This window comes from Lathamus discolor, chromosome 1 (assembly GCF_037157495.1).
Source record: "Lathamus discolor isolate bLatDis1 chromosome 1, bLatDis1.hap1, whole genome shotgun sequence".
NCBI classification, from domain to species: Eukaryota; Metazoa; Chordata; class Aves; order Psittaciformes; family Psittacidae; genus Lathamus; species Lathamus discolor.
In genome coordinates, this window is record NC_088884.1 from 11,467,428 (window position 1) to 11,494,824 (window position 27,397).

Consider the following 27,397-nt stretch of genomic DNA (forward strand, 5'->3'; position numbering starts at 1 on the left):
GCAAGTGTCTAGACGTGTGCACTCTCTTGGCACTTTCTAGCCTTTGAGAAAGCAATCTTTGCATGTATGAAGGCCCACAGGAAAGGGGAAGGGCTCTCTGGGCAGAGCCATTTCTCACAGCCCTGGAATCTGTAATTTTTTATTGTTTCCAAGGCTTCATGGAGAGAGAGTTGATTTTCTTGCTGACAGCAAGTGTTCGCATTACTGCATCACCGCATTGCAAGGATTGTATATGCCAAGACTTCCAAAAGCTGTTGGTAGAATCAAGAAATAACTGCATGATTTCACACTAGGCTGGATGTATTCTTTTGATGTATTTTCTGTGTACATTATTTTTTAAGTTTCTCTGAAGAATCAGGGGTTTGTCACCATTGATGAGAAGACGATTCAGTGGAGTATGCTTTGAGGTAGTACAGATATATATAGCTTTTAAGATGCCTGGGTGGTCTTATTCATATGTTAAGAGTGGTCTTGTTTTAGGAGAGTGTTTTCTTCCTAGACAGAATGACAGCAATTTTGTTGTTTTTTTTGCCTTTCCTGCGAAGAGGTGTGGTCTGCCTGTTGGAAACATGAGGATGTGTTATCAGTCCATTGCTATTGTGTGGTCCTAAGGCATTGCTATACTTCATTTTTTCCCGTCACATGTAGTTGCTCTTGGAAGCTTAAAATGTATAAGGCAAAAGAAAGAGCTTAATATGTGAGTATTTCAGTTTAGGGTTGTGGCCTGTAATACAAAGGAGGTGATACATATGACTGCATGGTTGTCTCATCCTGTGTGAATTCCAGATCTGTTGGTCCCCAGTAAAGATTTATATAGGATTTTTTTCACATCCTTCTAGAAGACCTTGTTTTCTGGGAGAGGATAGAGGCACTGTACTGAGCTGTTCTGACTCTTTCTGACCTTTCTTCGTGGATGATGTACAAACTTCCTCCTTCTGTTAGCCCTAGGGTTCTCTTCTGTGGCTCTTTTCTGTACTTTATTAACTCTGACTCCAAACTCTGCCATTCATAGGTTTTGGAGCCTTGCAACTTGCTGTGATATTACTGCTTGAAAGCGCTCTGCAGGCTCATATCACACAAAATACTTTCTATTTTATAATATATTATAACTCATATTTGGAATTTGACTAAAAAAAATACTTGTTACTATGCCCATCATGTCTTTTTCAACATCAGTTCCAGGAGTTGACATTTACATGCTGACAAAGTAACAAGGAGTTTGTAAAATCAAGGAGCTGCAAGCTAAAAAGTAAAGGAGAATTGAAAATAAGAGCAGTGATGGTGATCAATATAGGTCACACAATGAAAACTCTTGTACCTTTAGGTATTTTAAAATTATCTCCTATTGTAGTCTATTCAAACAGAGTCAAGAAATCTCTCTGTGAATGAATTGTAGAATAATTGATTTACATCTCTAAATAAATGATTAGCAAATTAGATCTTGTCCTGGGTTCAGCAGTAGCAGTCAATTTTCCTCCTTCTTGGTAGCTGGCGCAGTGCTGTGGTTTTGACTTTCAGCCTGGGAACAGCGCTGATAACACCGATGTTTTTAGTTGTTGCTCAGTAATGTTTACTCTGACCAAGAACTTTCTGAGTCTCATGTTCTGCCAGGGAGCAGGGGAAGTCAGGAGGAAGCAGGGACAGGACACCTGACCCAAACTAGCCAAAGAGGTATTCCATACCACAGCACGTCACACCCAGTATATAAACGGGGCAGTTACCCGGAAGGGGAAGGTCACTGCTCGGTTGGGCTGGGTATCTGTTGGTGGGTGGTGAGCGGTTGTATTCTCTTCCCTTATTATTTCCCTTATCATTATTATTATTGGTGGCAGCAGCAGTGATTTGTGTTATACCTTAGTTACTGGACTGTTCTTATCTCAACCTGTGGGAGTTGCATTCTTTCGATTCTCCTCCCCATCCCTCTGGTGGGGGGAGGAAGGTGGGGGAATGAGCAAGCTGCATGGCTGAATTACCAGCTGGCCTTAAACCATGACAGATCTCTAACATGTAATCTAGAACTTGAAAAGCGATAACCTACTCTTGCTATTTCATGATTATACTTATTTGATGAGACTTGACTGTGTCCTAAGCAAGAGACATCTGATTTTCTATACCTAGCAGTTACATTACTTAGCCTTCGTACTTTGCATAATGTAATTGCAGTAATGGACTCATTTAAAACAAAGACAATTTGCTGCGAAGATATTTTATGTAACCCTTAAATACCACATAGGAACTTCAGTGGGCAATCCAGTATGAGCTCAGCTGGCATGCTGCTGTAAAACTGGTACTGGCAGGGCACAGGGGTGGCGCCAGGCCAGGCTGTGGTATAACAAACACTGATCCTAAGAGGGTCACTGTGTCATTTGATCATTGGAGACTTGATACTACTTCTGCTGGGGGAAAAAAAGAAGATAGTCACTGAAGGTCAGTTCCTGTCCAATAAAATTCATAAACTTTATGCTTTAGCAGGTAATAGCAAAGAACTGGAATAAGATACAAACATGTAATGTTTAATTAACTCTGTAGGGTGATGAAGCATCAAAGGACTGTGATAACTAATAAATACGTGAGCACCCTTTGTCATGCAACATTCTTCTTCAAGAAACTAATTATCTATTAATGCCACTTGCACTGCTCTCACAGCTCCATTTGACTTTTTGCCCTGAGCTGTTTTGCAGGCAGTCTTGGCTTCCTTGGCGTGACCTGGGACAGTTTTTGTTCTCTCAGTAGCTATCTGTACACCATACGTGTGCTCTTTTGGTTCTTCTGAGGTTTTTTTTTTTCTCCTCTTTTTTTTTTTTTTTCTTGTGGCATCGAGTCCTGCAAGTGGGTTTAGAATATTCTTGCAGCTGATTCAGTGTTTTCATTTTGAAATGCAGTTATCTTTAAGAAAATGCATCATTTCTATACGCAGAGTACTAACACTTTCTTACAAAATCATTGTGTGGTTTTGTTTTGTTTTCTACTGAAGCCGTGTGCGTATTTGAAGGCAGAACCTACTTTGAAGGACAAAGAGAAACTGTGTATTCAAGCTCAGGGGACTGTGTTCTGTTTGAGTGCAAGGTAAGACTGTTGATGTTAAAGAAAATAAAAATCTTGCATGTTAGAAATATCAAAGTCCCACTGAAAGAAACTGTTGAAATTCAGACAGGTCTACCTTAGGAAGTGGCAACAGAAAAGCATCTAAGGGGTCCTGCGTTTATTTTGTCTTACTGTGTTCCACATCAGATTTTGCAACCAAGTTTACTTTGCATAGCTGTAAGCTTTGACTAGGCAGCTTGACAATCAAGCTGCATTCTTTCCTCCCTAGGTATTGTCTACATCATCAGTAACAAAATAACCCAGAAGACTACCTTATGTTTCCATTGACACATGTGCAATGTTATTGTAAAAAATTAGGTTCTTAGATAAGGGAGAGGCATGAATGTGATGAGGGCTTAATTTGGAATTCAGGGCAATTCTTACAGGAAAAGCTAGATGAAAAAGAAGGAAGAGAGCTGGCACACCAGGTGTCTGGTATTTCTAGTGATGAAAGTGGAAAAGGACTGTTTTATTTGTGGACAGATGCCTGATGCTGAGTCAGTCTTGTCCAGCTGCATGACCAGAATTGCTTTTCAGGGCACAAATGCACTTTAAGGAGAAAATATACCCCAGGAATGGCTGCAGGCTGAGAATTAAACAAACTGCTGCAGTGGGTCCCACGTTGCTCCTCTGGGGGAGGGATGGGGAGGAATTCCCTCTGGTTAGGGAGCTGCATGCTGTGGAGTTGGAAACCTGAATGCACAATTCTAGGGCAGAGAGAGAACTGGTTCCTCTGGCCAAGCTGCCGCTATCTGTTCCCAGTTCCTAGAAATCTAAAAAGCTTTGCATACAGTTATGAAAAAGTGTGTTTCATAAAATAGACATAAAGTAGACTGTTGTCTTACTGCTGCTGATTTTAGTCTTTGAGAGCTTTATACCTGGAGTAGGTGCTTTAAAACCCTTTTGAGAAAGGAAAAGATGACCAGAAATAACTTTGGGTTGTATGCTTTCCAGGACTGTGAGCTTGTATTTTCAACATGATATCTGGGACATGAATTCTGTGATTAGTCAATGGGTTAACAATTACAATTAATTAAAATACTATTAACAACCATCAGAAGTTATAGAATCATTGAATGGAATCACAGAATAGTTTGGGTTAGAAGGGACCAAATATTACGTGATGTTGCCTGGTGTATTTTGCAGCTGGCATGTGCAATACTGTGTGAACAAACTGCCTCTGTTTGCTGTGCTACTCCGTATTTTGTTGATTGTAATTCTTTGCTGATGGGCAGCCTGACTGTCCTGTTAGAAATATTAAGTGGCAACTTTGGCAGATTCAGATGCTGCTTTTTCAAGGACTGAAGTACATACAATTTCTGCTGCACAGCATTATGGATGATAATTCAGAGCAGAAAATCCACATGCTCTAAACTGTGTTTGGTCAGTTAAGTCATAGGTGGGCACTATTTTATTACTGCTAGAGTTCCCATAAAAGGATTTAATTAGTGAGTCCAGCTGAAGAGAAACTTAATAGGAAAGGCACAAATACAGATTTAATGCGTGAAGGCTTATAATGAAGTTATCCAGGCAGTGCAGGGAATTTCTTCTTTTTGTCTGTATGTAATTCCAAACAGAATTTTTGGTTTGTTTCACTGCTGCGGTTGTGCTTGCTATAGGCATGCACTTTTCTCTTTGACTATTACTGAACAAGTAAATGAAAAATTATCTTCTCTATTAGAATCTGTAAAAGAATTAAATGCAATTTAGACTACTACAGTTAATATTATTTCTATCAAAGTTTGGGGTTTTTTTAATTATTATTACTTATTTTGTGGGATTGCTGGCTTTTGCTTGTCCTGGTGTACAACACATCTGTGGTGGGTTCAGTATTACCAGGTTAAGGTTGCTTTCTTTGTCAAAATTGTTTATGGTTAAGCTTGAGCAGTAATTTTGATACTAGCCACTGTGTTTGTGTTTCATCTTTATATTTCATGCTTAAAAAGAGGATTTGAAATTAAATGGTGGATCCATAATAGTAATAACCCATGCAATGGCATATGCATGATTTTAGGCACTTTTCTTTCATGCAGAAATAATAAGGTCATGAGTTCAGTGAGCTCGTATCATAACCAGATTTCTGATTTTAAGGCAGATGCCTCTGAGGAGCATGTTGTTGTTTGCCTTGTGTTCTGTCTTTGCCATAGCATGACTAGAGCACTGCAAGACACATTAATTAGGGCCCGAGGGAGCCTAAAGTTGGTACATCTGGAGTATCTGGATTGCTAAGGCAGGCATTTCCTGTGGTCATACTGAAATGGTTGTGTGTGACCTGCTCCAACTGCCTGAAGATATTCTCAGGGCCTTGGACATTTCCAGATGCCTGATCCAAACTTAGCTGAGAAACCCTCTCTTTCCTAGCAGGAAATCAGTGCTGGTTTCCTTCAGTGTTACTACCACAGTGTGAAGATCAGAGATATTCAAGATTGGTTTTACTTGCTATATAAATAACAGCTACTTTAGCGTATTCATTATGAGCACCCTTGACAGTGGAATCTGCTGCTTCAGTTTCTTAGAAACCATAGTTACTCTGTCAGGCATAATTTCAAGAGAAACTTCTGAGGCAAATTACTTGACATCTAAGATCAGAAAAGGACAAGAGCCATTGCCACACTTCTGCTTGCTTGAAAAGGTTTGAGTGTAGGGAGTAGCTGATGCTTTTATTGTGTGACATTGTCTTGTCAAATGGTTTTCAAAGGCACCTGAAGTTTGGCATAGGCAGTTTATTGTTTGTACACTACAATGCTAAAACTCCATTATAGTTATAATTTATCTTTCTTTCATATTTCACAATATTAATTGATTACCTCAATTTAACAGAACCACAAAATGCAGCGTATTCCAAAAGACAGATGTACAGCTTTGAACTGCCCAGAATCTCAACAGATCCCCTTATCTCACAGTTGCTGCAAAGTCTGTAAAGGTAAGGTAATAGCAGGATATATATAAGCTCACTGTAATTTTCATTCTTACTGATTATATAGACTTTTTTTCTGATAGTTTTGAATAGAAAACTTCTACACATGGTGATCGCTACATTTTGGGAAGCTGAATAGATAACATCTGCGTTGTGACAGCTGAAAATTGTTTGTAAATGTTGAAGGGTATAGATTCTGAGAATGTGTTTCATTTTAGCCAAAAAAGGGTGAAAAGTCAAAGAAATGATATACATAATTAGTGATTTTTACCCTTCATGCATTCCAGTGTCCAAACAAAATGATATTGGAGGAATATCCATGTTCACCAACATCTTTCTGCAATGCTTTGAAATGGCTCTTGGTACTATGCAGCTGTTTGAAGACTGAAGTAACTTGTTCACCTGTTTAGGGTTGTAGTCCACATCTAGAAGCAGAAGCTTTGGGGAGTGTTTTTGTATGCTGTGTACCTTTGTGTGTTGCACATAGTCTGATCCTTATGAAAGGAGGGAGGTGGAGGAAGTGCTCTGTGTCTTGAGCCCACTCTTTTGATCTGGACTAATACTGGTATCTTCAAAGCTATGAGAAATTGCATCATCAAGTGGCTACATCTGTTTCTTCTGTAGATAAATAAGATAAATCGATACCTGACATGAAAAAAGATGTTAGACTCTTGGGCTGATTTTAGGTATACTTTGGTGTAAAGACAAGTGCATCTATAGTTTCTTCCGTGCTACTCAGTGCAAACTCGAAGGATATGATTAATTACATCAAGGAAAGCGATAAAGTAGAAGAAAAGAACTTAAGAGAAGGTAGGTTTTGAAGTCTATCGCAGTCAAAAAGGATTTTTTTTTTAATGACAATTTACATAAAATCTTCATTGGCTTAGAGAAAATAATTCTGTTTCTTGTGCTTAGTATAGCTGGAAAATTTTAATGTATGTTGGATGAATGCTTTCTGAACAATTTTATCCTCCCTGAACCATGCTAGCTTGGTTTTTCATGAGCTATGGAGCTTATTCTTTAAAGAAGAAGCTGCTGTATCCTATTCTTCAGTAGCATGTATTTTGTTTATTAATACAGCTGATACAGAAGTGTTGAGAATCCTCAGAATAACAAAAAATCAGTAAAAAAGCCCTAACCCTTTCTGGATGGCATGCATATTTTTAGCTATTTAATGCAAAAATCTGATACAAACCAATCCAGGCCAGGAAATCAAAAATTAAGATTATTGCTTTGTCATTAACTTGGGCTTCAATGTGGAAGACAAGAAGAAAGCAAAGAGTAGATGTTGCCATGGCCAGAGGTTGCTTTTGACTCACACACTTTTGCTGTCATCAGTGAGTATTGAAGGTTCTCTAAAGTGAAAGCATAAAGCTTTTTGCTTCCTAATATCCTATGTTAGATAACAGCATTGTGTTAGTGACAGTGAATTATAACATTTAAGTAACATTACCTAGGTAATATATCTCTAGGTTACAGGGAGGCAATCCACAGTGGGAGGAAGGAGAGGAAGAAAAAAATCAACCTCTCATATCATTGTAGGTCTTTGACGTTTACATCATGACTGTCTCTGGGTCTCAGTACTCAAACATTCTGCCTTTCTGGGCTATTCTGTTTCTTTTATCTTGTTTTGCTTGGTTTATCTTGCTTCGCACTGTTCATGAGCTGCCCAAGTGCAGAACACCTCTCTGACCTGACCTCCAAGCAGACTCTGCTGTTGTCCTTGAAGTGCTCATTTAACATAGCTTCAGTGAAGTGAGGGGTAGAAGCTCTTTCATAGCAAAACATGAAACAGAAGCCAGGTGTAGTGATAAAAATAATAATCCTTACTGCCAACAAGTACTTGTTTGTTATTTTGTAAGAGACCTGTGTTGCAGCCTGCTTCCAGCTTGCCTTCTGGAGCTGTTGCTGTTATACCTGGCATAGTCCCCTGAGCCTGACCCACATTCCCCAGTTCTCCTGTGGGAGGTTTTGAGAGAAAAAAATAGTTACTGGAAAACAACAGTGAAGTACTGCTGCTTGATCAATTCTAATGCTTCAGCTAAAGAAGGGAGCTTTAAACAAATGAAATTCTTGAGAAAGCAATGAAGGAGACAAACACCACACCTTTATAGACAGATGTGGAAATTGCAGAAGCTTCAAGTCAGTTACTACAACCATCTTGAATTCAAGCATAATAAAGGATGATTTAATGGTGTTCAGCAGCAGAGCAGCATTAGATCTCATGAGAGCAAACAGGAGGAATTAAAAAAACCCGAACAACTGCTGAGTTTAAAGGTTCAATCTAAATTTTCCAGCCTGCGAAAGAACTTGGATTCTTAAGAATTTGTAATTAAGGTACAATTCAAAATGGTGACGCTAATGAAGAATGTAAGGGGGAGAATAGGAGATAGGGATGGCTAAAAGAGGAGATTTTAAAGGTAACTTTCTCTGAAATGGAAAGGATGACGCAATCAGGGACGAGTATTCAGTCAGTGGAGCTTGAAAGGAAAAGATAAGGGGAAGAGAGAAGCAAAACAAGGCAATGTTAATCAAAGACTTTCCATTAAATGTGGGAGGATTTTATAAATACACCTGGGAACAAAAAGTGGTTGGAAAAGAAATGATGCCACTTGTAAATGAGCTACGGAATGTCCAAGCTATTGAGCTCTTTTATACATGCCCTAAAAAAAATAATAAAAAATATTAAGAAGTGTCCTGTGCAAGTGCTTTACAGTGACAAGGAGACAGTAAGGGGATTTAAGTAAGCCTCCTATTCTGCTGCCTTAGATCAATGCCATAACTTGAAATTGAATCGAAGACCTAGAGACAGTCTGTTCTTGTGGCCTTTACTACTCTTTTCATCTGTTTCATGCTTGATACAATTTATTTTTCTATATCTCTAGGACAATAGAAAGGTATTCTTTGACCTAACTGAGAAAAAGATAGGACTGTCTTTGACAGGGATGTTTTAAAATCCCTGGATTCTTTTTAACTCTCAATCATATTTGTTTCTGTACAGGGCATGACTTTTGCACTGAAGGACATAGCTGTATGGAGCATTCGGTCTGCCGAAACCTAGATGACAGAGCTGTCTGTAGCTGCCGAGATGGCTTCCGAGCCCTTCGAGAAGACAATGCTTACTGTGAAGGTAATACCTTGTATAGATGCTTAACTCCTCTGTATAAATTACCATGGGATGAACGTATTGATTCTTAAATTGTCAAAGGGATAGACCTCTTAAAAGCAATGAATTAGATATGCAGCATATTAATCAACAAAAAGAATTCTCTTTTCAATTTAGTTCTCAAAAGGACAGAAATTAAAAATCTGATCAATGTTAAAGTGGCAAGTTGGTGTGGCTGAGGTCTTGAATTAGAAACATGCTTCTATAGGAAATTTTTTCCCTTTATTTTTTTTTTCATAATACTCAGATATTCAGGCAACCTAAAAGTCAACCTTCTGAATAACACATAGGTATAACATTTAGTTTCTCTTTTCAATGCTGCCTTTTCCCATTCCCTCTCCCCGGGAAGTAAGTAAATGCTGTAGACTGGATACTAGTGTTGTTAATCATACTGAGTAATGATTTATTGTTTGAGCTGCTCTTTTGGTATCAGGGAGCAGCGAGCTACTTAATCACAAGAGAAGCCTCTATAGTTTGTGCCTTTCCAATCTAGCATAATCCTGTAGAAAAAAAAACCCCACATCCCCATTCTAGCAGCGAGAGCCAAAGTCCTCTATGCAGTCTCCTAGCTTTTGTGCTAGCTGTTGCTCTTCCTCCCGAAAACCCTGGATCTGCAAATACATAATACTAGCTACTATCAGGCCATTCTTACCATGCAGCTTAAGTGTTGGAAGCAGGATAGCCTTTGACTAATAAGCAGTTTGGTTCAGGTTTAGCCTGCTAAATTGAAAGTCAGCATGTGTGAGTAGAGTCTTAAGATACTCTGCAGCTCTGTCTAATACGTGGATCGTTCTCTGGCAATGCACAATTAAATGGGATGAATCAAGGCATTTCAAGACTGTTCCTGCAGCTGAATTCTACAAAAGTTAATGCCTGCGGCTTGAGTTAGTAGCTGCATTAATGTCGGAGAGAACAATCATCTGTAGATTTAGATTTGAGAATTCATGACTGTTTTCAGGAGAGGAGCGTGTAGTTAATTCAGATTCACATACATCTCTGCTTAATCTTTGTGGCAAGCCTTCTGGTGGAAGCCTGTTTTGAGAACTAAAAATCATGCAGAAGCAAATCCCTTGCCCCTCATCATGTCCCAGCAGGCATCTGACATCAGGACCTGCTGTATAGCTTCTTCTGTGTTGCAGCATCAGCCACTTTTTATCCCATAGCTCCTGGAGACTGTTCTGAAGCTTAGGTTGCAGATCTCATTTCTGGGAACTCATCAGCCATTTCCTATTCTAAGGGGTCACTGGAGCAGTGGACTTACGCTGAAATCAGGTGCTTTAAGAAAGGCTTTTTCTTCAGCTCAATTGTTACTCTGCTGAATGAAAGCAGAAAAACCAAATTATGCTCTCTTAGTGATCTACATGTCACTCAAATTAGAGTCTGTTGCTATGTTTGAAACTTGCCAGGTATGTCATAAGCAAAACCCAGCCAAATCTTTTTGATTGGCATTGGTGATGAAATACTTAGAAAATACTTAGATGAGGACAAAGTAGATTATCATGTGTAAGCCTGATGTATTTGTATTATGAGTAGATTTACCAGTTTGTGCAGTACCTGCATTCGGTACGATGATTTTTTGAGAAGATTTCTTGGCCCCATTACTTCTATATGGGCAAATGGCATTGTTTCTGGGTGGTAATTATCAATCTGCTTAAGTGCTTTCAATAAACTCGTGTAAGTGAATAAAAGGTAGGGACACATTGTTTACATAAAAATAATAATTTTATATATTACTATACTTGGATGCCTTAAATTCTCTCTTAAAAATGTGTATGATTTGCAGCCTGATCCAAGAGCACTTGCTTATATTGGAGACAACAGAAGTAAGTCCTATTAGCAAGATGTGCCCATGTGAACTCATGAGATTGGGTCCCAGCCAGATGAAGTTCTCCCAGCCAAGGGCAAAGCTAACTCAGCAGGCAAAACAGCCTAGCTTTGCTGCTAGTTACGTACTGTAGCTGCAGTGTAGACACTGTGCTTGAACTACGTACACTTGGTGCGCAGGTCCAAACATGACCTTGGCTGTCTGTCCCTAAGTGTGCAGGTGACATGCTGGAAGGAGGGGAAATAAATAAGGTTAGGGATTAAAATTTGTTTTTTTTTTTTTTTTTTTTTTTTTTTTTTGTGGAACAGGAGCGGTAGGGATTGAAATATCCTTGTTTCCTTGGAGTTGTGCTTTTAGTATTATATCCTTGTTTCCAGCCCAAATGTCTCTTTGAGCACTGAGGGGTTTTTTTATCTCTGGAAAGACACTCTTAACCTTAATATTAAACAATGTAGTAGCAAAGGGCACAATAGCAATAGCGTACCACCAAGTCTTTTCAGAGTCCTGTCTCTCATTGTGAAAGGCTGAAATGGTCCCTACCTGCCTTTCTCAGCACATACCTGTTCTTCACTGTGCCATTATTGTGGCTTTAATTACAAGCAATACCAAGCTTAGAAATGTCGAGTTAACACAAAGCCTTTCAGAGAAGGCTTTTTGTAATGGCTGGAGCCCGTGGGTATGATAGCTGTTTCGATGTTTGCACTTCACAAACTTCAGATGTACTGCAGAATTGGATGCCTTGATTCTGTGTTAGAGCCAAACTTCACTAAATACAATCCTGATTTGTGCCTCAGCACTGTCAGAGTTCAAAGAATAAACAGAAGTAATGATGCTCCCATTGGCAGAACTTCTCCATAAGGTAAAAGAGCAAAAAATAAAAATATTCAAGGCTGGTTTCAGTGTGGGTCTGGAAGAACTGCATATATTTCATCTGAATGATGGCAGAGTTTGGCTCCTGTCCTAGAAAGAACTGGTGCTTTTCCAAAGCTGCGTGATGTCTCTGGATACTGTTATGATGGATACCTTTCTGTTTCATAATAATACTACTTGTTAATATTTATGTCACTTCCAGTTTTCTCTTGAAGGACTGTGTAAAAACAGCACTTAGAACATTGGGATTCTTTTGTTTATGTGCTGTAAGCCTTATTCCAAATACTTTGAAACCTACTTTCTGTCTCATTATTACGCAGTTTGAGATACCCTGTGGGTAGTTTAGGTATGGATTATGCTGTGCTGCCCAGGTGCAGATGCTTTTGAATATAGCATCCTTGGTGCATAGCCTAACATCAGCACTTTACAAAACCAGATGTTCTGATGAAGTGTAATTAGTTTTTCCCAAAGCAACACCTGGAGTGCTCACAAACTGATTATCACCCTTTGGGATATATTTCAGACCGTGTTCAACTCCCACTACGTTTGTGGTGGAGTTACGCTGAAAAAGATTTGAGGGATGGAGTTTGTTACTCTTGGCTACTAAGATATTCTGATACATCTAGAGGAATGAAATATACCCATATTTAAAATACAGTTGGTTTCCAAATAGCCTGCTGGTGGCAGATTTAGGTGTTCTTTTCAGTTCCTTGAACCTAAGCTGTTTTCATGCACCGTGTCATGCACTTTTGGCAGTCCTCAAAAGATGTGTTTGAGGAGGAGGTGTTACTTGTACCCTTTGGAGACTGCACTTGGAAGGATTGTTTAATGCCTGATTTTCTGATTTAAGGGTAGCACTCAACTATCTCTGATTTCACTTCAGAGGTGTTGCCAAGGATTGCTCATTAGAGAAGAGAGTAGGCTCAAGAAAAAAGTCAGGAGAATGCAGTAATCTTGTAAGCACCAGGACTGAACATGAGCTGAGAAAACCAGGTGATTTGTTTCTTTATCAAGAGGGTTTTATGTGATGCAGGGGCTGTTTTGCATCATGTACTGATTTTGTCTGGGGTAAATTTTCTTCATAGCAGCCTGTGTGGTGCTGTGATTTTTAGGTTTGTGATTTTTTTACATTTGTGACTAGAACAATGTTGATAACACGGGGATGTTGTAGCTACTGTAGAACAGTGCTTGCACAGTGTTAAGGCCATCTGTTTCCCACTTCCCTGCAGTGAGGATGCTGGGAGTGAACAAGAGATTGGGAAGGAAAAGCTGGGACAACTGAGCCCTGCCGAGCAAAGGGATATCTCCGACCATACAACATCGTGTGCAGCAGTAAAAACAGGGTACCCTTTCTAAGGTGCCTGTTGCTTGAAGACTTGCTGGACATCAGTGTGTTGAGGGCTGGAGAGTGATTGCCTTTGAATCACTTTTTCCTCCCTTTCCCTCTTCACTTATTAACAGTTTTTATCTCAACCCGTGAGTTTTTCCTCACTTTTGCTCTTTTGGTTCTCTTCCCCATCCCACTGGAGGGGGTAGTGAGTGAGTGACTGGTGGGTGCTGAATTGCTGAGCAAGGTCAACCACATCACAAATTTATCTTATGGTGTGTGGACCGTAATGTTTATTTTCTGATTTGGGAATTTAGTTATACAAGTTGTACAGTACACAACCTAGCTAACTTATCTTAACAGTTTTGGATCATATAATATTATTAAACAGATTTTTGTGAAACCGTTATCATTCCAATGTATCCTTTTTCCTCCTAACTCTTCTGGTTTCTCTGCTGTTGCTATGTTTGTCCGCTTTTCAAGCATAGCAGCTGAAATGAGACCAAAGACTGAGTGACTTCATCTACATTTGAGAATTGCATCAGCTTCACAGATGATTGTCCCTCGAGGGGACAGTTTATAAATCTGCTTTTTAATAAACTGGCTTGGTTTGAGTCATCGTCAGTAGAAGGAAATAGGCAGTCTTAGAGGACGATATCCAGAGCAGATATCTGAAGCACGCTGGACGTGCCACTCCGTTGGACCCTATCAGGTTTCCCTTAGCTCAGAGTTGTACGTTCGCATTCTGCTTGGAAATACTTACTAATTTATCCCTGCCTTCTGGTAAAAATACTAATGCATTATTCAGCCTTCTTCCCCAACAATAAAAACATTGCACTTCTTCACTTACCTAGTTAGTACCATCTGTTGTTAATCTTACTGTTAATCTTGTTTTTAACTACTGGATTACAAAAGTAAAGTATATTTTCAGGATAAGTCTGATTTCTACTGATTTCAGTGAAGAGAACTCTTACAGAAGAGAAACAGTAATAATCAAATTGCGGTAGGATATGTGTTGCAGCGTATTGGCCAAGTGATCAACAATACATTTCTTCGTGAAGCAAACGTAATATTGAGAAGAGCATAAGTAAACTAGAGACTTCTGTAATGGAGATACATCCCAGAGTATTAAAAATTGTTCTATTAAGTCCTCTGGGTTTTTAATAACCAGTACTGGGCTATTTGCTAGCTATGCACCATGTATTTTGGGTGAGAGTGCTACTTAGGAGCTCTGCAGTGCTGTCAGTTTTGTGAAACTGGGAAGGCTCTCCAGGCTTCTCTTTTCATACATAAATTCTTTTTTGTAAGTGTGATGTAGCAATAGTAGCACATATAGCTAAGATATGAAGATTTCCATCTCCATCAACTGGCAGTGTTTGAGTCATTACCTTGTCATTTTTGGGTTGTGTTGAAAAACTAATCAAGCAGAAAGAAAAACTTTCACTCCAGGAGGGCAGAATGTTATTTCAAATTCTCTATTAAAAAGTAATTAAACATTATTAATATTAAAATTAACCATTCATATTAAATGGCATTAATATGGTATCAATTATTAATAATTTTTCTCAGCAAAGGCAGTGTCATCTTATTTCCATCATTATGTTACTGAGAAATCTAAATAGGAAGAATTATCAAGCCACTTCTAATGTGTCAGTGTGTCAGAGTGGTCCAGATCTTTCTTCTCTGCCACAGTGCTTACACAGGAAGATACTGAAGCATATTCCTAACTTAAAGTGTGCAAGTAGCATTGCTGACACCAGTTCATAGAGTGCGGTGCATACTGAGGTACAGATAGTACGACCGCCTGTAGCAGTGGGATAGTTCGTAGGTGTCCAAATTGCAGGATGTGATTCAGTGTTATTTGATTTTAATTACTTCTACAGACAGTATGTTCGCACTGATTCTATCATCTAGCCATAACCAGGACAGACAACTGTGTTACTATGATAAAAAAAGCTGAAACTAATCATATAAAGGGAGCCTCTAGGAAACTCTTTTAAACTCCTCTGTGCTGCCAGGAGATGCTTTATTGTACGAAGAGCAGCCCTTTTCCACAGCAATAAAAGCATACGTTGCATTTTGGTTCAAATGGGAAATTAAGATGAATTTTTTCATGCAAATTGCTTAAGTCAGCAACCTGAAAGCAAAAAAGAAAAGAAAGTAAAGTCTTCATTTTGGTCTTGTTTTCCTTCCTTTTCGATTTTCACTAGGAGCTGGGAGGGGGCTACTGAAAGAATTAGGTGCTGTCACTGTGCTGAAAAAAGTACTCGCAGGCAGTTTGTTGAGTTTCTTTCATAATTTAAAAACATCAGTCTAAAAGTGCGACGTCTTAATGATATGTGGAATCTGGATCCCAAGAGCTGTAACAAAAACACAGAAATGCCTGGCATTAAACCAAACCAGACTTAAAATAAATATTCCTTTATGAAGAGTGCAGAGCAATAGCAGCCACAGTGACTCTATCTGTTATGCTCCTCTAAGTAGTGTGGTACTATTGGAGAGACAGCTGAATTGTGATACCGGCGCTTGTTCCTGTAGAACAGGCAGTAGTCTAATGGATAGCTTGCAGGAATGTGCTGCTCCTACTCAAACCCCAGATACAGTCTAACCCACCCACAGGGGTCTTACCACAGCTTACAGGTACTATGTGTGCATCTGTCTTCCAGCAAGGAGTTTTAAAGTACCCATGTGCAGTACAATCTGTACTGCCTCTTCCTAAGAAGAATCTGATACATATTTGTGATTTCTGTATAAAAACATAAATGTTCCTTATTCCCCTTTTAGAATAGGGGAAAACATAAACACTAACAGTGGCAAGTATTTCTAAATTCTTGACATTCCCAGTTCAAAATTATGAGAAGCTGTTATAAGTGGGGGGGAAAGAAGAAGATTATTTTGCAATGCAAATGTAAAGACCTATTTCTAACTGAGTGCTGTGCTGAAGGGGGATGGATCATGAACTGGAGTCTCAGTAAGCCTGATTTTTAAAATTCACTAATTAATCATATACAACATCCTTTTTCTTCTCAGTATGCCGGTACATCACACTACTTATTTGATGCCTAAGGAAAGGCCCCCCAGGATGCTTTCATGTCTGACAGATAGCTATATATAATTACTTGTTTTATCATGTATACACTACCATATGCATTAATTATAAGATATTAAATAGTAAGAAGATGCAGTTTGCCAAGTAAAACATTACATGATGGCAGACAATATTTGTTTGCAAAAATGTCCTAAGGGTTTTTTTTATATATATATATTTATATTTATATTATATATATATGTATAAACTACATAATGTATGTGGTGTCCAGTGATGTTTTCATGAGACTGAGATGAAGATTTCATTTTCTTCCAAGAGTCTCACTTGCATGGGTAGCTGCTGAACAGTATCTCCTGCTGCATGTTTAACAAGGACAGTTTTATCTCAACAATCTGTCTTCCTTTCCAAAAACTGGGGCAAGCTGAAATAAAAAACAACTCTTTGTACTGTTAAAAAATGATATTTTTGAAGTGCTGTAATGTTGTATTGCATCCTTTCAAAGCTATATAGAGCTTCTGTCAAGGAATGTAGACCTTGAGTGACTTTGCTTTTATTTTAGGAGTATTTTCTGTCCCAGTAGCCCCCTCTCAGGCTGCAGGAGATGGACAGCGAAATCACAAGCTTAAGCAAAGATCAGAGATTTAAAATAAAGTGAAAGGACAAGCACCAGGATGTGTACAATCTGTGTATGTGTTACCTATGCAGTTTAGTTATAGGCAAGGAAAAAACACACCTTGTGTGAAGATCCAGTAATTATAATATATTTTTAGTCTAATTCATGCTTAGGAGTCTAGTCAAGATGTAACAACCTCTTATTATCTCAATTACAATGGTGCTAACACTTATAATACAACTCACCCAGTTTCTCTTAAGGTCCATTAATAATTCAATAAAAATCAATAGACATGTGTAGCTGCCCATTTTCTCTTCCCTCGCTATGCATTGCTACAGTGAGTTGTTAACGGCCCAAATTCTTTTCTGAGAGCAGATGGTGGAAGGTTATTTTGTTTTATCTCCTTGGTCTTTGTGTATTCTTGAGGTTATTTTTGTATGTTTTAACTCAATACATGGGGTGTATGCTTGCTGTAGGTGCACAAGGTTAGCTGTATTATGATTCATTAGGATTTAGTGCTTTTCTCTTTTGAGGGAAGGGGGACACACAACTGCAGAAAGGTAGGCAAAAATAATAATAATACTCCCAAACAACTAAACCTCCCACATTTTCAGAAGTCGATCATATACATATGACCACTCAGTAATTTTATTGCTGGAGCTAGGCTTTTACTGGCTGTTGGTAATTGGTAGCACTAAAGGCACGGGGATATATATATATATATATATATAGATATATATATATATATATATATATGAAGAGAAGAAAAAGTCAAAGATTATCTATAGAGGGTATGAGTGATGCTGACACCTATGGTGGTGCAGTCAGCTGGAATAAATGGCACAGAAGATTCAGAGCAAATGCACAATTTTGATTGAAGTTGTTGCTAACATCCTTTGTGGAATATGTCGGTTGGAAAAACTGCTGAACTTGATTTAAGAGAGCAAAGCAAAACAAAAGTGCAGTGATCGGTTTGTGACTGACTGGAGTAGCAGTAGTAGTTAAACCATAGGCTTGCCTAGTGATGGAAAGCCTAGAAATAGTAGTGGGAAGAGAAGGAGTGAGGGCTGTGCCTGTGCCTGGACTTATTTTATCTCTTAGACAGGAAGTAAGAAAGGGTATAGGCAAGAGCAGATGCATAGGAAGATAATGTGGAAATTAAAGCACTTGACACACTGAAACCACGTTGTAGCTGAAAGTGAAGGGAGCCTGGAGAGAATACAAGCTTGGAAATACAGTCAGGGAAGTGAGAGAGAGCCTACTAAGACCATTCTTACTGGAGCAGTAGTCTGAGGAGTTTTAATGTACTAAACACTTGAGCAACTGGGAAGGAAGAATCTGAGGATGAATTAAGGTGTTTGGTGGTGAAAGGAAAAAAACCCAATACTTTTACAGATGAGTAAGCTAGTTATCATGGTTATCAAAGTTATAGTCTATCCTTTTTTTTTTTTTTAAGGAGGAGGAGCTGTTGAGGGGATGGGTTGAAGACAGATGGAGAGACAAGGTGAGGAAGATTGGAGGCAGGACCAAACTTACTCAGGTAGAAAGTGGGTGAGGAAGGAAGATGGCAGAGAAGCTTGATGTAAGAGGAAAGTGAGAACAGAAGGGCTATTGTCAGTAGAGAGAAGACAGAAAGAAAAAGGACGGAACTTCTTTTCCTTTGTGACCCTGTCCAGGACAGGCTGTATTTCTTTTCAATCCATGTTTACCTTTTTCAGTTGTATTGGTTGCTGGGATCAATCACTGTTGGTGACTCTTTCATAGTTCCCTAATGGGTGAGCAACAGCTGCTGGTTTTGTGATGCCCTTCAGATCAGGGACCAGATGAGAAAGTCTCAACCTCTCCCAGCATGTTTATTTTTGTGTGAGTCAGGTCAGCAGTGATAAAAATAAGGGCCTGAAGATCCTTTATGCCAGCCATTGTTAACTGGCATCTATCCTTGGGATTCCTAGCAGAGAGGCCCAAGATTCACAGGAATGATGGGTAAATGAAGCCCTTGCTCTTAGCAATGGAGCCCTCAGGTTGGGATGATGATGTTGTGTGGCACAGGTGGAAAACCATTAACCTCTTCAGTGGGTAAATATAGGGTTTCATATTTAAGGGCTGTGAAGACAGAATCTTTCATTAGCATAAAAAATGTGGGTTTGTTTTGTTTTGAAGTTGTAGGCCTAATCTGCTCTGCTTTTGTGTTCCGGCATTTATTAAATATTTATTTATAAATAAAGCTTTTTATGCTCCTCTTTGCTCTCTTCTTAGGTATTTAATATAATTTATTGCAAAAATCCTGCAAGAGCATCTCCCTGCTCACCATATGCCTCTGTAAGGGTGACCAGGAAGATCACTGATGCTAGATACCATTGAGTTTTAAAGGAAATAGCTAGAGGCAGGACACTCTCCATAAAGTTCTGGAAACAGCCTCCTTTCTTTACAGCCCAGATTTACTGACTTAGTACCAGACTCATTTGTTCTGGCAGGCTTTTGTGGTGGATAAAGGCAATGATGGATAGTGAGGCCGAAGGAGAAGCTTTTTTGTTAGCATGAGGCTTTGGTCAACAATGATTTGTAGATTGCACGTCAAGTTCTTTTCTTACTAATGGGATTGTAAAACATAACGGTGAATTTCACTCTAGGGAAGCAAACTCACTAAGGTGCAGGAGGAAGGGGGAGAGGGAAACTTTTCCTGAGTTATATGTTTTGCATAAATTTTGTTTGAGTGCTAGAGGGGATAAAGGAAGACTTTTCTTTTCAGTTTTGATGTTTTTGCAAGTATAAATAAATCATTGAAGAGCAGATTCCAAACACTTTTGCACTAACCAATTTTCCCAGAGATGCCTCTTTTGTCTGTTCCACTGGGAATAAAGCAGGTTGATGATCTCCATGACTACATTGTTGTCTGTACATCACAGCTGGTGGCTCAGTATCACATCACAAACTTCAAGCGCACAAGTCTTTATTGTTGAATGAGTAGAGCCATTGGAGTGGTGCATTCATCCTATTGAACTGATTTTAGCATCTTACTGACTAAACAGTAAGACATTAATGTGCATTAATATGCTAACTAGGCTTTTTGGCAGGAGAAAATGAAGATAAATGTTGTAGTCTTCCTTAGATATTGAAATGCATCAGGTTTTCTGTTGTAGTTAGTGCATTTGTATCTGAAGGTGGATAAAAAGCTACACCAGTGTTTCAACCAGTAAGCAGGATGAAAAGGCTTCTGTTTTGGTAACTTTGAAAGAGAACAGATGTTGAGCTTTTTCCCTGCCCCAGTTCAGTCTTCCTTGATGTGTAATACCTTAACATAATGCATACAAAGCTTGCATATGGAGGGCTAAGGAAGGAACGGAATCACATAGTTTTAGTGTACCTGATCTCTGTGTGACTATTTGTCGTTTGACTGCTACTTTACTCTTTTTGTATTAATTATCTTTTGTGTTCAGTGACAATATGATTTATTGCTAAAGTTGCAAACTGTTTGTAAAAGCAGCTTATCAGCTTTACATCCACAGTGTAGAGCAGTGGAGTTCTGACGCTTGATTAAAGTCTTTAGGTGCCAATGTAATATAATAATGTGACAGTAGCAGTAATAATCACCTTATTTCCTTTGCATTCTGTATAGCTTTTCTAGAGAGCTGGGCTGGAAAGAGTTCTGTTTTCCAGTGAGGGTTTAAAAACTGTGCACAATGTCTTTGCAAATCAGTTTGAGAAAAAATATTACCAGATTTGTTCCAATGAAACACTTCAAAGGTCATCTGATCGGTTGTGCTGTCTTGTTTGTGGGATTTTATTGTTTCTGGTTGGTTGGTTTTTTGTAGCAGATGAAAAAGCGAGGGTTTGAAATAAAGTGAGCTAAAAATAAAACATTTTGCAAAATCTCAATGTGTGGTATGTTGGCAAAACGAAAGCTTTTATTTTGAACACTTCTGAATTAGGAGGTTTGAATAAAAGTGGCTCTGGCTTTAAGTTTTTCACTGCAAAATGAAAACCATTAGCATTTTGGGTCTCCTGTGGCTATTGACATGCCAAAGCAATCATTAATATAGTTTTCAGAAAGTTCTATTTAATGCTTTTGAGGCTTTGGATCTTTAAGTAGAATTTTCTGAGTGCTAAAGCTGGCTCCTAGGCAGTCTGTTGACATCAAGAACATAAGGTCTCTAATTTACTGGAAAACTGATGTTGTTATATAAATACAAATCAACACCATTAATTTAATATGGGGTTGTGAACTAGAATTATGAAAGACAAGTTGCATTGTCTGTGCTAGTAGCTGAGGCGTATGTTGTAACTGCTGGCTGGTTTTGTGAACTCTGCATTTATGTTTCTACAGAACATCTGTGCATCAGGAGATCTGTGCCATTTCCCACTTTCTGTGCAAAACCAGCTGCCTCTGTGGTAGTCTTGTGATAGCTTCACTTTTGTTTTTGCTTTCATAGATGACTCTCACAAAATGTGGTTTGAGCCTTAGTATGCTCACTGTGCCCACTGTAAACAGACGTTTACTGGTGTAGGTAAGTTTTAAAATTAACTTTTCTGAACCAGCACCCTACTAAAGCTATGATTCTTCCATGCCAGCAGAGCTTATAGGGAAAAGAAGGGAAGGAAACCAGCTGAAGTATACTGAAACTCAAAGGAACTGAATTTGTGCAAAGTGGACTGGGCTCTTCACCCTGAGCATTCGCTCAGTGAGCAGACACCTTCATTGTTCGTAACCAAGTGCCCGCAGCTTCTCCAGCAAAATCCAGCAGAACACTTGCAGTGGACAGAGAAACTGGGGAAATAGAAGCTTTTTCAAAACTGAATGAAGTTAGGAAATTTCTGTGGAATTGCTAATATTCAGTGTATCTCGTTGTTTTGTACTGGAAGGCAAATTTTATTCTGGAAATATAAAGGAAAGCAGAAAAGCAGGCAATGAGTACAGCTGTCAAGTAGCTATTGATTTAAAGACATTGGTAAGAGAGGAAGAAATGGCAGATAAGTGTATGACCTAAACAGAAGTACAGGAGTTAACACTGTTGACATTTAGCATCACAGCATTAAGAAGTCAACCCTAATTTGAGTTTATACATCCAGTCTATTGTTTTGAACAATCACCAGACTCTGGAACAGTTTTCCATCCAGGTGTTTTATTTTCAACTCTGGAAGCTGTAAACATCACTGAAAACAGGGAGGAAATAAAAACTGATGAGCAGGAAAGAAAAAGCCAGACAAATAAACAAGCCAGCAACTCACCTTTTTGACTTTTAATATATTTTTGTAGCAAGGTTCAGTGGCACATTGCATGACAATATAGCTAGATGTACAGAGCACCTCAGAAATGCTGTCTTTATCATTGGTATTACAGGAAGAGCGTGCTACTAAGCACTACCCAATTAATATAGCTTTCTTCTTTACAGCCTAATAATCATATGCAGGGTTGTTTTTTTTTTTTGTTGTTATTTGTGGTGCTTTCTCTGTCTTATCATTGATATATAACCTGCTACAAGAAATATGTCTAATTTTGTAGCCCAGGGGAGAACCAAACAGGTTACCTACAGTGATTTATGTCTGGAGTTTGCTGTATGACTTTGTACTGCAGCAGGTATTCCACCCCAACGAGTATTTTATCAAGTTGCAATTTTTTTCTGTCAGAGCAGTTCTTTATATAAATTAGGTTCTTTCAGGTTCCTTTCAGGTATGTGTGTATATGTACCGATATACATATGTATGTTGATACGTACAGACATAGATTTATGTGTTTATATATAGTAAATTTACCAATTTGCTACTTTAGAGTTCCAAGAGAAACTTATAATAAGTTCTGGTGTCTCTTCAGATTTTAATATGTTCCTTAGAGTTTCTTCCCAAATGATACCTGTTAGATCAAAGGTTCATGCTATGCATATAATAGTGTGTTTGTATACTGATGACTGCAGTGACTATACAGGTACAGTGATGAGGCAGTTGGTCTGCTGTTCAGGACCCCAGGTGGTTTTTTTTTTTTTTTGTTCTTATTTAAATCATAGAAATAACATCATAGGCACTTCAAAAGGAAAGATGTAAGCCAATATAATCTTCTTTGTAACCCCACTCACAGCTGTGCACAGAAAGCTCATGTTAATTCTATTGTTTAAACACTTCCAGCAGGTTCTATGGAGAAAACAAAGAAATTTGCCAAAATGAATTGCTGTTTAAGTAACTTTTTAGTCTAACCCACTACTGGCGGAAGTGAAAAGCCGTGTATTGAGACTGTGAAGAATGCTGTTGAATTTGACTCATGTTTCTCTTTGCCTTACTGACAGATATTGATGAATGTGCTGAAGGACGGCATTACTGTCGCGAGAATACCATGTGTGTAAATACTCCAGGATCCTTCATGTGCATCTGCAAAACTGGATATATACGTATTGATGATTATTCATGTACAGGTAAGAGCTGTACATTTGTGAAATGAAATAACAAGATGATGGTATGTATAAGCACTGATGGGATTCTTCTAAAGTTAATCTTTGTTAGAGTCACAGGATGTCTACATGAAATGTTAAACAGTATAAACACCAAAATAATTACAAGGATACAGTGCACTGTAACATGCTAATATGTTGTATTGTTTGCCTGAAATTGTAAGGCCGTCTGGATGCTGGATGGTCTCATATGTCTGCATGGTTTTGGCTGTTGATGGAAAAAGTGAAGGGAGGAGGAGTCTGAAGGGGAAAAAAAAGCAAAAATAGTGCAATGGGTTACTGAGTTTTCATGTGTCACACAAGTATAACTTCACTTGGAATGCGAACTTTTGGTGGTGTTCAATTTGATGCATATTAGAAGTGGCTGTTTCCTCATTTTGAGCTGTCTCTCACTGAGGAGGCTCCCCAGCTGAATCCCGAGTTCAGGGAGCAGGAGCTCTGACTGCCTTGAGCCTCTGGACAGCACAGTCAGACTTATCTCTGGATCTCCCCTTTTTGTTCTTCTGCCAGTGGATGCTGTAGAAGAGGTGTTGGGTTCATACTGATTTTCTGTCTTCCGGTCTTCTTTTATTGCAAGATATTGTGGGGTTATGGAATGAACGCTAGACATTTAAAGCAGCCTTCCTTATCAGAGCCAGGCTGACTGTGTATTCCTAGCAGAAATGTGTTTTTTCCTACTAGACAGATAAAGCAAATATGATTCAAAGATGTGGCACATTCAGCGAAGAAAAATGTATGTGAACAAAATAATATCACTAATTGTGTGCACAGGGGAACCCATTAGCTCTTTCTATAAGAGGATATATTTATTCAGTAAAACTTGCTTGGAGTTCATATTATCAGTGAAGCTGGTTATAAATGAATGAGAGTATTCAGAATGTGGAGATAGCACTGTGAAGTTAATTTCTAAATTTATTTAATTTTGTTCATTATGTCTTGGCATTTTTGAGCATCAATGGTATGTCTTGCTACAGATGCAGCTTCTTCATAAGCCGGTGTAATTTGCTTGCCCAAACATGTACAGCACTTGGGGAGATGGATTTGAAACCACATTATGTGTGATTTTTGTGCCTACTGTGTTACCTATACTTGACATTCACCTCATATACACTGGTGAGCACTATCTTCCTGCAGTCCAGTTCTTGAAGGACCAAGTTATCGGCTGCTTGCAGCATGTCCTTTCTGAAGCAACCAGTATCTTTCTGGTCACTTTACTCTCAGCTGAGTAAAGCAACTGTTTCACTACCTATTGAGTGAGGATGTTGGGATTATTTTGGGACTGACTTTATCTAAGTCACTGTGATACTTTTTCTGCTTTGCTTCCCTTAACTTGCTGTTCTGATTGAACTCTGAAAATGATAAACCATGGCAAGCAACTTCACAGGGGCATTTGGTGCCTATAAATGCAGGTATTTAATGCTACTCTGCACATTGCATTTCTTGTATTTGCTGGAAGGTGCTGTTTTGAAATTCAGTTTAGCTCAGGACATCTGGACAGTCAAACTGGTGTAAAACTTGATGGAAATCCATTACAGATCTCACATTGCAAACTGATTTTGGCTTCACATGTGTAAATATTAGTTTCCTGAGAAATCAGCCTGATGGGTGACAAAACAAATTACTTCTTTTCCAGCTTTCCCTTCATCAAGGTGGGGAAAGTTAACGTAAAAGGCAGCAAAATAGATTAAATAGTTTCATAAGATTTCAGTCTTAAGACTCACGAGGCCAGATGAGCTGTAAATTATGCAGTTACTTTCTCTATGTCTGAACAATACCACTCGCTGTCATTTGGGACATGGAGCTCTTCTGGAGTTAAATTACAGTGAATTTTGGACACTGAGGGGCATGGAGTGCCTGTTGGTTGGTAGCATTTCCACAAATAGCAACCTCACATCGGTGTATATGTCACAAAATAACAGCTTTTTTTTCTGGTTCTGTGACTAGTGTAAGTACCTCTGGCGGAGGCACTGGTCAGTTATTGAAGTGTAAGTAGACTTGGGAGACTCTTGTATGACATTTCCACTGAACAACTAGTGAGTGAAAGGCCAATTATGTTTTAAAAATTGAAGGAAACACAGTATACATTTAAAGTCATGTGCTTTGATTAGTAAATGGCATTTTGTGCTTGTTTTAATGTCTGAGCGACACTGAGAGCATTTACCTTATAGCACTTGTATTAAAGCAGGTGGCAAGTGTATATACCTGTACAGGAGATTGCCATAGGTTTTTCACTCCTCAGCGTATGCTTTGCTCTTTGCTGGTTTTGCCATCTATTAAGGCTCCTGATCTTGAAAAATTCCATGTGCATCCATTTGCCCAGATGTAAATCAAAGAGGTAAAATAACACCAGTAGGGAGGGTATGTCAGTGCGGCTCTTAACAGGAAGTCTATGGAAGTTTTGAACTATTAGATTGCTTAGCATTGTCTCTGTTGAAGAAACTTGCTCTGTTCTGAGAACCAGCAAAAGGTTCTGTGCAGTAGAAACACTGACTGTGTTTACAGAACATTGCTGAAAAATGTATATGTCAATAAATCAATGAAAAATAAGAATGGAGCTGTTTGAGCAAGTCTAGAGGAGGGCCGTGAGGATGATAAGGGTGCTGGAACACCTCCCATACAAAGACAGGCTAAGTAAATTGGGACTGTTCAGTGTGGAGAAGAGAAGGCTGCGTGGAAACCTCCAGTATCCTAAGGCAACCTAACAATATGCCACAGAGGAATTCTTCACCAGGGACTGTAGTTATAAAATGAGGGGTAATGGGTTCAAACTTAAACAGGGGAAGTTCAAGTAAGATATGAGGAAAAAGTTCTTTACTGTGAGGGTGGTGAGGCACTGGAATGGGTTGTCCAAGGAAGTTGTGAATGCTCCATCCATGACAATATTCAAGGCCAGGTTGGACACAGCCTTGGGTGAGATGGCTTAGCGTGAGGTGTCCCTGCCCATGGTAGGGTGGTTGGAACTGGATGATCTTAAGGTCCTTTCCAACCTAAACCATTCCATGATTCTAAGAAAATAACAGTGGGAGGGAATATGATGCTAATGACAGTACTTTGCTGTCCTGCAGTGAGACCAAGAGGTTTAATCTAGGCTGTTATACTTGGGTATAGCTGACTTTTTATACGCATGATTTTTATCTTACAGCATGCTGTGGTATTTTAAAGCAAGTATTTTACAAGAAAAACCCATTATACTTCCCTTTGTTGTCTTTGCTTGCTTGTTTGTTTGTTTGTTTCTAATTGAAGTGGAGCCTTAATGACTTTCAGCTAAACAAATGATACCTAGGACTTGAGAAAGAAAAGTATTTTCCAAATACAGAATCAAGGCAGTGAAGTGTGTTTAGGGATCTCAGCCTGTCTCAGGCAACTTTGCATTTGCTCTATTTAAGTCTATCAGTTTAATCTGCCTTTTATGATTTTAGAAAGCAGCAAGTAGAAATCTTTGCACTTTGAGAACCACTTGTCCATGCCCACCATGCCTCACTGTTCATTGCGAGCTTACAGCATATTCGCTACAGCTGGGAATTATTTTGGTTAAGCTTAATTTTCTTGCTATCACGGTGCTAGTTCTTGAAGTTCAGGGCATAAACCAAGCCTTTTTGTCTAGCAGAAAAACAAGACAGTAGGAGAAAAGCAATCATGATAGACCAAAGAGACAGAGCTCTGCAAATTAAGGAGATGGTTTTGAAAGGGTTTGTGAAGAATACCCTGTGTAAGTTGGCATATCTGGCATATGGCATATATCCCATATCTGGGACGGTTGGTTAGAGGGTCTGGAGCGCAAGTGGTATTTGCCTCCATACCTGTTACAAGCAAGGGTGAAGAGATACATAGAAAGAGTCTGCAGATTAATATATGGCTACGTGACTGGTGCCAAAGGCAGGGTTTTGGCTTTTTTAATCATGGGCTGCTAAATGAGACACCTGACTTGCTGGTGGCAGGTGGGATACACCAGTCCCAGAGGGGGAAAAGGTTTTTGGGGCAGGAGTTAGCAGGGCTCATTGACAGGGCTTTAAACTAGATATGAAGGGGAAAGGGGAGATAACTGGGCCTGTTGGGGACAAGCCCAAGAGAAACATGCTAGGGCTTGAAGGATGGCGTACTAGGGAGGA

General features: G+C 39.0%; 1 protein-coding gene across 1 annotated transcript in view; it reads left to right on the top strand.

Annotated features, from left to right (window-relative positions):
- NELL2 (neural EGFL like 2) overlaps positions 1 to 27,397 on the top strand; it is a 162,138-nt gene that overhangs the window by 61,491 nt on the left and 73,250 nt on the right. The window contains exons 10-13 of the mRNA XM_065690861.1: positions 2,975 to 3,066; positions 5,905 to 6,007; positions 9,003 to 9,131; positions 23,127 to 23,252. Coding sequence (XP_065546933.1) covers positions 2,975 to 3,066; positions 5,905 to 6,007; positions 9,003 to 9,131; positions 23,127 to 23,252 — 450 coding nt within the window. The remainder of the gene's footprint in view (positions 1 to 2,974; positions 3,067 to 5,904; positions 6,008 to 9,002; positions 9,132 to 23,126; positions 23,253 to 27,397) is intronic.